The sequence below is a fragment of the Charadrius vociferus genome, unplaced genomic scaffold (genome assembly GCF_000708025.1).
Source record: "Charadrius vociferus isolate BGI_N301 unplaced genomic scaffold, ASM70802v2 scaffold163, whole genome shotgun sequence".
Lineage (NCBI taxonomy): Eukaryota > Metazoa > Chordata > Aves > Charadriiformes > Charadriidae > Charadrius > Charadrius vociferus.
The window spans coordinates 3,808,694-3,823,413 of record NW_009648332.1 but is presented as its reverse complement, the minus strand read 5'-3'; the positions used below and the strand labels follow the sequence as shown (position 1 = coordinate 3,823,413).

At 38.8% G+C, this 14,720-nt stretch overlaps 1 protein-coding gene across 7 annotated transcripts in view; it reads left to right on the top strand.

Moving 5' to 3' along the window:
* ELAVL4 (ELAV like neuron-specific RNA binding protein 4) overlaps positions 1-11,385 on the top strand; it is a 66,439-nt gene extending 55,054 nt beyond the window's left edge. For 2 of the 7 annotated variants that reach the window (XM_009884629.1, XM_009884630.1), the window contains exons 4-7: positions 1,326-1,479; positions 1,863-2,088; positions 3,468-3,506; positions 7,907-11,385. In XM_009884629.1, coding sequence (XP_009882931.1) covers positions 1,326-1,479; positions 1,863-2,088; positions 3,468-3,506; positions 7,907-8,234 — 747 coding nt within the window. In that variant the 3' untranslated portion in view covers positions 8,235-11,385. Of the gene's footprint in view, positions 1-1,325; positions 1,480-1,862; positions 2,089-3,467; positions 3,507-6,889; positions 6,904-7,885 lie in introns of all 7 variants that reach the window. The other 5 variants (XM_009884636.1, XM_009884634.1, XM_009884635.1 and 2 more) reach the window with 4 other exon arrangements.
* Positions 11,386-14,720: the final 3,335 nt, after the last annotated feature.

Genomic DNA, 14,720 nt, shown 5'->3' with positions numbered 1-14,720 from the left:
TTTCCCTAAATTTTTCCGCCTCCTCTCTCTAGCCTTCTCTGTAAATGTTAGATTTAAAAGGTTATGTACAAACATGTAAGTTAAAGAAGTTGCCAAAAACCTTAAAATCTAGAATCTTTAGAGTTTGTCTGCTATTATGCAGAGAAGATTGTGGAAGCAAATATTAGTCATTCACATCATTTTCTGTGTTGAGTCAACATCTATTTTTAGGTGTGGAGCACATAAAGACAACTCTTTGACACATAAAAGACATAAAGACATCCATTTGACATCATTTGTGTTTGGGCTAATGCTTGGGAAGAGGAAAAGACAATTGCTGAATGCATTGTACTTGTGATAGGAGGACCCCCCCATTTCATTCGAAGACACATTTTAAGGCATAACACAGGAATGTACTGATCTGTTTATATTTGAATAAATCAAGGTGAAGTGCAAAATACTCAGGTTTGGATCCAAATTTGTTTCAGATGTGCTGTGAAGTAATTGTTCGTGATCTGTGCTGAATATTTGCCATTAGGCTTTATCCAGGAGGTATTTTTATTATGTTAAATGTGTGTATTCTGAATGTATATATTTTAAAAGTGCAGAAGGCTTTTTATGCACATACTATAATTATAAATCTGATTCATAGGTAGAAGAGCAGTTAAGAGAGTCTTGATTTAATAATTTTCCAACAGCGTACATGCGGTGCCTCAGCTAGATTTTCTTGTTTGCTTGGTCATAATATTTTATGGTCTGGTTCTGGGCTTATAGTGTAAGGGAACTTCTCGTGATAAATTGCAGAGATTACAATGAGTGTCAGAATACAGTTCCCCGAGCAGATGTTCATTTAGTCTAATTTCACCAGTACTTTACTGTTCATCCAGAACAGATCTTGCCAGCTCAGGATGAAAACACAAAGAGAGATAGCACAAAAGATCACTCTGCAAATAACCTGATATGTTTCAGACACTTTGGGGGGGGGGAAGAAAAAACATACTGGAACTTCAGGGTGCTACGTATGTGCTAAGGTTGTTATGTGTTGGATACAGTAAATCATCCCTACACCCACAACCCATAGGGGTAAATTTACAAAGCCGTGCGTAGGAAGATGCACATTAATGTACCTCTGAACAATAGCTATTTTATGCCTGCACTTAAAGAACCCTTGCGTTTGTTTTTAAGGTCTCTCTAGCTCTTCCTTTGTTCTTCCTGGCTTTGTTGGTTTTGTGGAACAGGTAGTGTCTGAGCTCAGGGGTTATTGCCTGTGAAAGAAAATAATCTGTTTAAAACGCAGAGGGTGGCTCTAGCTTACTAACACACCTCTCCTTTTCTTCCATCCATAGGTGTCATATGCCCGTCCAAGTTCAGCATCGATCAGAGATGCGAACTTGTATGTCAGCGGCCTTCCGAAAACAATGACCCAGAAAGAATTAGAGCAGTTATTCTCACAATATGGGCGCATCATCACCTCACGGATTCTGGTTGATCAAGTCACAGGTTAAAAGAAAACTTTTCTTGATACGTGCATGTTTTTCTGGAAATAGCAAAATAGTAAACGCTTGCTGCCAGTTGGATTTTAAGACAATATGACTTCTAGTGTAAAATGCAGTACCTGCTTCTTTATAAGCATAACTGTTTGGAGGCATAACTGCTGCCTCATTAAAGAGGGATTTCAAAATGCAGAATGTCATTTACTTAAAATGGTTATATTAAATACGGTAGGGGCTGATTTTGGAGAACACAGCTGGGGAAGGGCATTTGTCTTTGTAGGACTTAACTTTCAAGCTGTGTATTCTGTGAAGTCAAAACCAACATTGTTTGTTACATAGATGAGGCTGTTCCTACAAATATTCATCTGTTCGCGTGTTTTTACTTCCCAGGGGTTTCTCGAGGTGTGGGATTTATCCGTTTTGATAAGAGAATAGAGGCAGAAGAAGCCATAAAGGGACTAAATGGCCAGAAGCCTAGTGGTGCTACAGAACCAATTACTGTGAAGTTTGCCAATAACCCCAGCCAGAAAACAAGCCAGGCACTCCTTTCACAGCTGTATCAGTCTCCCAACAGACGCTACCCTGGACCACTTCACCACCAGGCTCAGAGATTCAGGTAATTACCTGGAAAAGAACTGAAGTTCCACCAGCAACAACAATGTGGGGCAGGTGCTGTGCAGGAAAATATGCTTTAGTTGCATAGGCTGACCTGATTTTCTTTGTAAAATTAAATATTCTTTCCTGGAGAATGAGGAGGAAAATCTGCTGACAGCAGTAGTCATGTTGTATTTACTAAAACAGCTGAAGTACTGTACAATCAGATCTCATGAAGGCTCATGGAAAAAGGGAGGACAGAATAGAGTTACACTGATAATCAAATGAGCAGTGACTATCGTGTTCTTTCTCATTTTTTTAGTAATGCTTTTATTTTCTGCTATATTATTACAGTTTTGATGCAGCTTAGACTTTGATGTTAATGACAGTGGATTGGTAGCAGGAAAAAAGCTGAGTCTGTTCCAGTGAGCAGCAGTATCATTAAATGTATTAGCCTGAGATATCTGCTCTTAGTATAAAGAGACCTTGTATTAGTCTCTGGTGTGATTCTTCAGATACTTTGGGGGATGTTTTATGCTTCGCATTCTGAATGTACTGTTTCCGTCTGATACATAAGCCAGAGTTAGCAATACATGATGTTCTCATTACTCTTATGTTCGATAATTTCAGGCAACCTAGCGTTCAAATAATAAGTCTGCCTTCAAAAAAGAAAACTTGGACATACGCGCACAGCTGAGTTGCATACTGGCTTTAGAGAAGTAGTTAAAAGTAATTTTAGTTTTGCAGTGATGAAAAGTGCTAATGAATTAAAGATAAAAGTCAGTCATACATTAAATTCACACTTGTTTCCATCTTTGGCACGCAGCTGTGTCCATTGAGGTTATCCGTGAATCATTCCATGGATAAGAAGGACTTTAGTGTGCTCCCATGGAAGGCAGATGATAATATTCTGCAAAATTTGGTGGTAATTTAGGTAGACATATTGTGGAGGATTGATACTAAAGATATGTAATATAGGGAGGAGAATGTATTATGTTAAAGCAGTTAGAATCAAGGATTTTTCCAGTTTGAGAAATTTTGGACTGTAACGTTTTATTTCCAAGTTAACTGTAAATGAACAGTTGAATTATTTGCAGAAATTTCATACTAATACTGTCTAAAATAGGCAAATCGGAAGTGGATTTTTTAAAACCAAACCCTGGAAATTAAGGTTTTCTCTAAGACTGTAGACAAGTTAAAAATGACTTTAAAAGCTGTGGTGGAAATTTAAGCAGAACCTCAGACTTAACAAAGCAGGCCGGGAGTTGTTAGGCTCCTTAGATGTGTGGGAAACTTGTTGAACGTTTCTTCTTTGAAAATAGAACGCTATTAATAATAGTTCCATTGAGCGATCTTGCCATCTGTGAGACATTAACCCAAAGACCCTCCTTCTCTTTTCAGGCTGGACAATTTGCTTAATATGGCCTATGGCGTAAAGAGGTAATTAGAATTCCACAGATTGCCAGATGTCCGTGTTGGCACAGATTGGTGCTACAATTTATTTTTTTTTAATTCACTAACTTTATTTTTTTTTTAATTCCTTCTTTTCTTCCACCAGCATGTCAAATTCTTTTTAAGTTTGGACTTCAGTTGGTTTTGTTACTTTAAAGGCCACACATGCAAATTCTGTGGGTTTTTTCAACCTTTTTTTTTATTTACAGGTGGGCTTCTCATGGTTTAGGTGCAACAGCTATAAGCATTCAAACTGCAGTCGTCTTGCTAAATGGCACTTTTTCCAGAATCAGAACTATTCACTAAGTCTTTAATCTCTAATTTGATAATGAAAAACCAAACGGTCAAAACCAGAATTACACTGCTATTGTCTAAATCTCACAGTTAAGACCACCTTTCTACTACATGTGGCTTCACAAGTGTGACTTGAAAATACAGCTGTGTGCACCTTAATCAGCCCGAACTTTCTTTTGTTACAGGTTCAATACTTTGAAATTTTCTAGGTGCTTGAGATTTGGTTTTTTTTTGTTTGAAATAGCTCTGTGTGTCCGTGTGTATGTGCACGCATGTGTGATAAAGCTCAGCTGATTTGTAAACATTTATGCTGTTTCATGAGTATGTTCAATGTTTGATCTGATAGCTGAAATGAGTTGAAGTGGTGTTAGTGTTTCTTCTAATGGCACACATCAACGCAAGCCACCTTACAGCAAAACAAAGGTGTAGTCTTATTCCTGATGTTACCGTAAGATCTCCAGCCAGCCCCCACAATTAAGATGAGAAAATACTTCTTAATCTTCTGAAATGGTCTGCTCACCACACTTGAAAATTATTTGAGCTTTTTTAAAGCTTACCCTGTAAAATGGTATGGTAAGTATATCTTTATACTAGCTAGTAGTGGACAATGACATGGGTTTTAACGACTGCCACGGTAGCTATCATACAAATCTTAAGACTACTTAAAAAGTAATAGTCAAAACAGAGGCGGTGTATCTTCCCAGAAGCACTACTTCTGGTGTTCATTAGTACATTTGTTACATTTTGCAATATCCTTAGTGGTAATGGTGATAGGATGAGTCAGAACTTACCACCTGATTCTTCTGTGTTCTCCCCTCTCATTTATTTCTTGATGTGCTGCCAAAAACAGGGCAGAACTCTCAGCCTCAGGTATCTGTCAGGTAAAAGTAACTGTCAGAAGGATGGGTTTTTTTTTTCCTGGGAGTTTTCCTTGAGTTTGCTGCTGCTGTCCCTGGAATTGGACTGACACGTGGTGCAGGACAAACAGGGCTTAGTCCAGCTAGTGAGGGTTTGAATTTGATTTCCTTTGACCTACAGAGGGAAAAAGAGTTACTTAGCTTTTGGGGTTGTGCTTCTGCCTTCTTAATATTCAGAGTCTGCAATGTTAGTCTTAAATTACAACGGGTTTTTTAAGTTGTTTTGTAGGCATCTTAAATTAGTTGTCTTCTCCCAGCAAATCTTAAACTTCTACTTGCACTAGCAAACCTTGTATTTTTCAGGTATAGGGTCACACAAAAAATACTGTATTAGTAATTTCTGGAACTGCCTCTGAAACATCCATAGTGTAGTGTTTCTGGGTTTGGGTGTCGGTTCATTCTTTGCCCATGTTAATTATGTGGTACTGGTGGAAAGTGAGATGTGCTGACGTGGGAAAAAGGTTTTATTGACACTAATTTCAGATCACTTGCTAGTAGCAAAGCTACTTATGCAATAGGTTATCTTGTATTTGTGTCAATAAACTTGCACTAGTTTTGTGCACGTTTTCTTGGATTTACAGCAGCTCCTGTGCTCATGGTACATAAATAGTTGAAAGCTGTGTAGCTCCTAAAGGTTTCCAGGGAAAAGTTGCTCTCCAGTGAACTGTATGAAACTTTAACTCTTTCCATCAGTGCAGTGTTCCTTAAAAATGCAAAACTAGCAAAGCTGTGCATGTCACACAGTCTGTTATCATTATACAGATTTTACTATAGTGTATACACTAGCCTATAAGATGTGTTAATGTTGTGCTTTCTTTAAATTTAACATTGCAGAAAAGGGGTGTTCGCTGGCTTACGTTACTAGTACAGTCGGCACTTGTCAGGAATGGGCTTAAAGTCCCATCTTCTAAATTTCAAAAGAAGTTGAAGCTGTTGGCTTCTACAAGCTCTCAGCCCTGGCTGCCTTATTTACCATGCCACGTATGGTGGAAGGAGCAGTATAAATTGGCCTTGTCCAGCTGTCTTTGTTTTCAGCAGCTGGGGGAATACCATGGGCTAAAGCCGTGCTGAACCATTACAGTAATGTTACTAGTTAAAGTATGCGGGAGAGAAACTAAAACATGTTGAGAGTAGGATTTGCAAAAGTGAAGTTCAGTGGGTAAATTGCTGTGTATATTAAATAAACTATGTCAGCAAACCTGCATGTATGTTTGAGGATCCAGTGCTGTGAGCATTTGTGAACTGCTCCTTTATAGCGTAGCTACATCCCAGTGATGTTCCTCGGCTTAAGATGTATATTCCAAGGGTCTTTTTTTCCTTGAATATATGTATAAAGTGCTATCAGGAGTCAACATAATGGTGAGCAGCCATCAAGTGTGTAGTTTCTTTTATGGCCATCTAATATACGCTGCATAATATTGTGCAGATTGCTAAATGTGTGTGAAAATATTCTAAATGTTGAAAGGAGAAGTTTTGGAGAGCACGAGAGCTCACTCAGCAACACTGAGTCCCCCCCCTCTGCTCCCTCAGTCATCACTCGGAAAATCCTGAGGAATTATTATTCTGTTCTGGTATTAAAACTTACCATATTGAAGGTACATGTGAAACTGGATTTTTATTAAGATGTTTCCTCTGTGCAGTTGTTATTTTAAAACATATCCCAAAGTGTAGCTTCAGAAAGCATGTCTTTTTTTTTTTAAACCGATGAAAGGAAAATTATGTTGATCCTGAGGGTTGATACTGCTTAACATCTTCATTAATAACCTGAGTCATGGGCCGCAATGCGGCCTCCTTGCATTAATGGGTGACACTAAATTGGTGAGGGAGCAGGGGCAGTCACTGTGCTGTGGCCACAGCTGCTACTGGGGAGACCTTGAAAAGCTGTAGGAACGTGGCAAAATTCAGGAAAGGCAAACATAGAGTTTAGCCCCTGACCGCTGTCTTCAGCTACCTACAAGGAGCATTAGGAAGAAGATGAAGCTGAGCTCTTCTCAGAGGTCAACTGCAAAATGACACAAGAGTCATCAGTAACTGGTTGCAGGAGGGGAAATTCAACTCAGTATAAGGAAAATCTTTCACAGTGAAGATGGTGGAGCCCTGAAGCAGGGGCTCCAGCAGTGGAATTCCCATCTGTGGAGACTCAAACCTTTTCTCTGCAAGACCATGAGCAGCAGGTCTAATTTGAGAAGTCAGCCTTGCTTAGAGCTAGAGGCTGATCAGATGACCTCCATAGATCCTGTCCAGCCTCTGTGATTCTATGGTGGTTCTTTGTTCATAAACACACTACCTGGCTTTAGCTTCCCAATTCAGATGTTCGAGTTAAAGATAACAGGTCCCAAATGACAATGAGGAGGGGAAGTTAGGGTGTTAGATTAGATTTCTAGGAGCTTGTCTCTCTCCGTTGACTATCTGAATAACCTAAGAGACTGTTGTGGGCATAAAGTCTCATAGTATGAAGGTATTAGTTGATGTGCTCATTAATTATATTTATGCACTGTTTTACTTACTCTACAATTGCTGCATAAATCCTCTTTAACATGTGGCCCGCTTTAGGACTTCTTTATTAACTGGATGTTTTCCCAGTGTATGTCAATTTTAAGGACTGTGTTAGGAGGAGAATTAAAGTCTACCACTTACAGATGTCTCTAAGTTTAATAGTATTTTTAGCTGAAGAGGCTACTGTTATAGCTGAATCCCGACAGTGGCATTTCATATTAATCTTTAAAATAAGTCTTTATGGTTTTTGGGTATTTTTCACTGCAAACTAGCAAGAGGTAATGCATTAGATCTCCGTTGCCCTGAAACTGTATTTTAGTGATGGGAATAAGTGGCAGATTCCTACAGGCCTTTTTAAATGAACTCGTGTTTATAGCAGCATGTGCAAGCCCTTTTTGACTTAGATTGTCCTTAAGCATTTCTTTTATTAGATCTTTGTATACATCTAAGTAGGGTTTATCCTTGAAGGGAGATGCGTTTATGCCCAGATTTGGCCTGTTTGTTTATATGGCTCCCCTCTGCGTAAGTAGGAGTTAGAGACCAAGGCTGGCTATGTAGGCATCTTCCAGGGATAGGATCAAGAACCTACATTAACATTGTCTTATTTATTTTAAAGTCTTGGTTCCATGTAGCTTGTGCCAAGAGATATATTTAGAATAGACCCCTCTTTTTACTTGGTAGGTTTTCTCCAATCACAATTGATGGTATGACGAGCCTTGTCGGAATGAATATCCCTGGTCACACCGGGACTGGATGGTGCATCTTCGTCTACAACTTGTCTCCCGACTCGGATGAGAGCGTGCTGTGGCAGTTGTTTGGTCCCTTCGGAGCAGTCAATAATGTCAAGGTGATCCGTGATTTCAACACCAACAAGTGCAAGGGATTTGGCTTTGTCACCATGACCAACTACGACGAAGCTGCCATGGCGATTGCCAGCCTTAATGGATACCGTTTAGGAGACAGAGTATTGCAAGTTTCCTTTAAAACCAATAAAACCCACAAATCCTGAATTTCATATCCTTACTTACTAAAATATATATATATAAATATATATACGAACAAAACAAAACAAAAAAAAAACTCTTCAAGGCTTATATTCAACCATGGACTTTATAAGCCAGTGTTGCCTAAGTATTAAAACATTGGATATCCTGTGAGGAACAGGAAAGGATTTTATAATGCTTAGAAAAAAAAAAAACCTTTGATGCATTGAATGTTCTTTCATAGCTGTCGTTGTTGAATATAATATACATAGATAACAATGTGCAGGGATTTTTACCCGGCCAGCTAGTTTTACTACCTTCCTTGAAGGTGGGTCTTTTTAAGATGACCATTCACTCATTTGAAAAAATAATAAAACAAAAACAATTTTTACAAACTAATGGGATTAAAAGTGAGAAAAAAGATTTTTGTTTTCTTTTCTTTTTTTCAAAACATTGATTGAATCGGATTGGTAAACCCCCCACATAAATTAAAGAGGAACAATAAAAATTGCAAAAAGAAGAACATAATTTTGCAACTTTTTTTATTTTTCCTTTTTTCTTTTGTATCATGTGAACTAAACAGTCTTCTGTTAGGGAATGGGGTAAAAGGGGGATACCTGATGACATAACAATTTAAATAACATTAACAATGTTGCCAAAGAGGTGGTCTCTTTGCTGAAAATGGGTTTCAAGAAAAATCTATTTTTATAAAATATAAAGAATTTTTACAAGAGAATCTGGATTTGAGAAAAAAATATTTTGACTGGCTAATTTAGGGGAAATTGACAACTTTGTCATGTTCATACTGCACTGGTAACTTTTTAGAGATCAAGATGTGTGTTTTAAACTGGATTAGTAGATTGTTTTTTGAAGGATGGGCTACAAACAGATGATCTTCGTATCTTTTCATAGCATGTAATAAAAATATTAAATACAGTACGGGAGAGTGTTCTTCCCAGGCACGCAGTTACCCACAGTCAAAACCCAAAAGCAAGGAGATGAGTTGCAAGACGGTTTTTCTTTAAGTCATCAGTATGGGATATCAGCAGAACAAAAGTTAAAAAAATTAATTTTTTGATCAAAAACTTCCTTGGTTTGAGCAGTAGGTGCTACAAAATTATTTACATATCTTAGTATCATAGTTAAATGTAATGTGTTTAGAAAAAATACATTTGCTTTAAATTTGTTAAGAATTTTCAAATTCACTTTATAGCCCAAGCTAATATAATTGGGCTGTGTTGGCACATTTGGAACACTGTTTATGTTGCTTGAAACACTTATTTATTTAATTGCCGATGTGATGCATATGGCCAAAATCAAATATAGCTAGTTTGGCTAGTCTACTTATTTGTTTACTTAAACTATGGGAAGAAGCATATTATTGTGTCATTTTGTTGTGTGTGTATGTGTATATATAATATAAATATATATATATATAAAGTTATTTTTTCTTTTGGTTAATTTATTATAAGTTGTAACACTTTGCTAGTTTTGTTTGTATATGTCTTAAAATGTTTTCTTATGATACTTAAGTGACAGAGGTATCAAGGTAACTTGTGTAGAAATATTGTTTGATATATTGTCATGTTTGTTGTGAATATTTTTTCTTACTGCACAGTAGAAAAGAAAACAACTGGGTCTTTATTTTAATGTAATTCAGATTGGGGAAAACAGAGCTAAGGGAACAAAATGACTGAGGGGGTGCTCTCCCATGTCCAGTGCACTGATCATTTTAGTATGTTTGTGCTTTGTACGGTTATATATTTAAAACAAAAAAGGGTCATGCTCTTCCCTGAGTACTAGAAACAGTTACTCGCTATGCATAATCTAGTTGATAGTTAAATTTGCTATTGCTTTTCTTGTCTTGTTATATAAAATCTTTTCAATACAAGTTTAGTCTTAATGGTAATAAAACGTTATGGTTATTTATAACTTGTGCTTATTTTGTGCATTTTTTCCATGCTATACCCACTAACTGCATGTAGACTAAGTATTGTTTTTTCACACTGAAGAGGCAAACTTTTGTAGTAGACAAATAACTAAAGCAAAGGCTGCATCATAATTTTATCAGTTTTTTACGTTAACAATGTTAGATTTTAGTTTAAAGGAACACTCATTCAATGTTCAGGGAAACCTTTATACATCATCTGCTATGAATGAGCGCAGTTTGCTGGGAAAGTTTTGATGCATTTGCTAAGCATTAGTGGGGAAGGCATGTCAGAATCTTTTCTCTACGATGTGTTTTACTATCTGAATAATAATAATAATTTAAAAAAATCTTTCTTAGGACCAGGCAGTTGTATACTTTAGTTATAATGAATGACTTCATGTTAACCTTGCTAGTTTAGATCATTTCTGAGGGAAAGTATTGTAAATGTTTTTTTCATAACCTTGTTGTGTTTGAATTATTTGTACTTTAATTGTCCAGACAATAAATGAAAGTGTGTAGAATGGCTATGGACTTTCCACCTTTTTAACCGTGTTCAGATGTTTTAGTAATCCCAGCCGCACCTCAAACGAGGTAGATGTTAGAGTCTGATTTCAGAAGCGAGGTCTTCAAGAGAGAAGCGTACTAGTCAAACCAGACTGACCGTATTCGTTATCTGTTTTTCCTTCTGAAGGTTAGAAAGAATCTGCCATTTAATTTAAGATGTTGAACACCAAATACCTAACTGTAACTTTATTTGAATGTGGAAGATACTGATGGATTTCTACTATATACAGTATTTTTACACAATGAAAATATTAACTCGGTCCATATCAACACTTAACAAAAGCAGTGAGCAAATTTTGGCATTAATACAGTTTTTAAACCATCATTTAGTTGGACTTTTCTACTAATATGCTGTGAATGTCATGCAATATGAAACAGTGTACATATCTGCTGTACAACAGTATATATGATCACATTCCAAATTTTATTCTTTTCACTGTGTGTTACGATGAGAGTTGATACTTACTTCTTTCAGTTGACTTGTTTGAATCCCATTAATACAAATATTCACTTCATGTTTATGTTCTGTAACATTCACTAATTGAGAAAATGTACCTTGTAAAACTGCAGCATTGAATTTCGTAACTGAGATTAGGAAAACTATATCAGAGGGCTGGATGGACTGTGTGGTTCTTCAGCTCCTTCACCTATTAATAAACTTGTGTTTTTGTGAGATTAAGTTACCCTGTTGGTTATAATAATTAATTTCAGGCCACAGAATGAGTTTGTTCTTAAATATACAGCTTGCTTAATTCATCCGTAAATCAACCTGACCATTCCATCATAAAATGCAGAAGTTATTAATTTTCTCTGTTTAAAGACTTGGCTCTGAAAAACATCATCCTTCCATCTATCTGTATATATGTATATACACGCACCTTTGATATACATATATACATACACTTTGTAACATACTGTAACATGCACAGCCCACTTCTAAAAAAAACTGTACTTCCCATTGAAGAAAGAACCATAGTAAATAGCGGTTGTTATAAAATAACACTGTCTACATTAGAGCATTTGTTAGGTTCATTGCCTGAATTTTTTCCTGTCCTTTCTGTGTACCTTACACCGTCAGGAAAGTAGGGAGATCGAAACCATACAGTCTCAATGCTCTTAAGGCAGGAATGTGACTGTACACACTGGCATTTTGCTGTTGACTTCAGAGAGGCCAGGTTTGATCCAGATTATTTTCCCACTTCCACTTAAAGTTTGGCTGCTGATGTTCTATGTCCCCTTCATGTAAGGTACCTACTTCTCTGTTCCAGACAGCTCACAGTAGTGAGTTTACGTGAGCTGTATGAAAGCTCACGTACATATGTAACACAAGAAAGGACCCTGCCAGCTTTATGGATCTGGTATGTAAAATTCACTCCCCATTTGGAGAGGATCACAAAATGTGTGTGAGATCAAAGTGGTCACAGATGGGCCTATGTCACATTACACTGATCCTGTGTGAGTGTTTTTAGAAAGCCTTACTGAAACAGTTTCGGCCCAGCTGGGAACAGAACCAAATTTCACTAACGCTCATTCAGAGTAATCAAGTTTTATATTTCTTCCCTGAAAGGGTAATCACTCTTTCTGCAATTAGCAAACCTGCTGCATAAATGGAAAATCACCTGAGGGAGGGTGTTTCAAGTGTGTTCACTTTATATTCCACTTCAGACTACTTTGGGCACAGTAATGGGCTTTGAATGAGCAAAGAGGTGTGTATGTTGAAGATGATGGCTGCCATACCCAAGGCAGCAGTGAGTTACTCTTACATTTTTACTATGGAAAGTCAGCTTACTTAGTGACACTGAATTTGTACCAACCAAATGCAGCCACATACTCTGGTGCCATTACTGGTTTCCATTGGGGTGGTTGGGCAGGGGATCTGTATGCACTGCACCCAGATCAGCCTGGGGATAATCAATAGGGAGAGGGAGACTAAGAAGGCGCCCTAGGGAACCCCTTTCCCCATCACCAGGAGCAGGAGCCCAGCAAGGCTGTTAATTTACACATCTCACATGACCACAAGTAGATGAGGTAAAGCCAGGTCAGCACGTGATGACAGAAAAGATTTGCTCCCTGCCCTGGAGGTCTTACAGAGTGAGCTCGCTGCACAGAAGTAATTCATTGTGCATACAGAGCAAAATGAAAGGAGATCAAATCCAGCATAATTTTATGAAAGCTCTGACATCTCAGACTAAACTGGTATCTCTCTTCTAAAAATAACTGACTTCTTAAACCCAGAAGATGTGATGGAGCCCATCCAGCTGAGCTTTAGTAACTCATATAGGGGCAAAACAAGAAGTTCTGCAGAAAGGAAATGAAAAGCAACAACCGCACACTAAGACAGGCATACCCAGACCCTGTGGGGTGCTGCTCCTGGGCGTTGCTGGAGCACAGCCCCCTGGCCCCATGCTAAAGAAACCACTTTCATCCCAGGTGGACTGGGGTAGTACCCCCAACAACCCAGAGAACACGTACGCTGGTGCAACGGGCACTTCTGAGACCTTCCCCAGAAACACGGTACACCACTCTGATGTGCTCAGGAAATTCAAATGCGATCAAGTGCAAGAAGGTACCAGGGCGATCAGGAGAATGGAAACTTTTAAAGAGTCACTGAGCTTAAAGTGTTCCTGCTCCCATAAAACCAAAACCTGTGTTTTAAAAAGCCTGTTCCTTGTAAATCTACCAGGGATAAGCATTAGAAAGGGCTGTAGGAAAGAAAACGACCAAAAGGATAGGTCACACAAAAGCAAACTAATTTGACTCACCCACAACTCAAGACAAGAAATCAGACTGGTTCTTTCTGACTCTCAGATTAGCAGTTTTCTGAAATACTCTTTCAGTAGAAACAACTGGTAAGATGGGGACACGGAAACACACACACACAAAATTAAAAAGCTGCTTTTGAGACAACGTTTGAAGTTTTGTCTACCACACCCCTAAGGTATCATTGATATTTTTAAACAGCAGTCCAGAATATTTTAAAGGACTTAAAATATTTCATCTTGAATATCATTCAGATTTTAAATGTTATGGGGCTGCAAATTATCTGCAGTAGCAAAAAAATACAATCCTAAAACCTCTATCCTATCCATTCCACAATAAACCCACAGGCTTACAGCAGTCGGGTGTGTAGGCACCAGTACTCGTGACCCAACTACTGCTACTCACTCACAGGCAAACACAACCCAAGGCTGGTTCTTTTTTCTTCCCCCGATACGAAGCAAACCAGTGTGATAAGTGGAGCGTTGGTACGCCATCAAGCGCAGAAGCCCGCAGCATTGCATGCTGCTTTGGGGTGGATGGGAGGGCTTTGTTACCAAAACAAGTGTCTTGTCCCCAAACACTTCAGCCACCAGCCTCGAGGCCCCTTGTGCTACTGTGCTCCCCCACGGAAGGTGGCAGCCCCCCGCACCTAGCCCCTCTTGCCATAGCAGCTGCACGGATGGCTCCTGGCCAGCCCTGGGTGCCGTGGGATGCTACTGCCCACCCAGCCTTGCTCCACACTCTGAAGGACAAGAGGGACTGGTTTTATTTAGTTCTTTGTTAACATCCCCAGCGACACAGTGGAAGCACACTGGGGACCCTCCATTCAGGCCATCGTCTCACCTGGCCCTTGTGGTGCACAGCACCCATCTACATCCCTCCTGAACATAAGGAACGAAATTGCCTAAATTTAATTTCTGATTAACCAGCCCTGTCTCACAGCAGCCCAGTAGCCATCACTCAGGCAGGAGGAGGAGGGAAATAAATATATTTGGCCTTATTTTATCCATCCTGACCACCTGCTTAACACCACAACCATTAAGGCCCTGGGTTCCCCCCCTTCCAATGACTTGGATGAGGATCCCATCCTAGCCAAAGCCCTGTTTTCTGTGCCACATGAGGCTGCTGGAGCGGTCAGTGATGGGCTGACAAGTCTGGAAGTGCCTGACCTCCACTGAAATTCTCTGCTCAGCCTCACATGTTTCTCTTTCTCCTACAAGCCCCAGACCTGCAGCTTGGGATGGCTGCATGGCCAAGG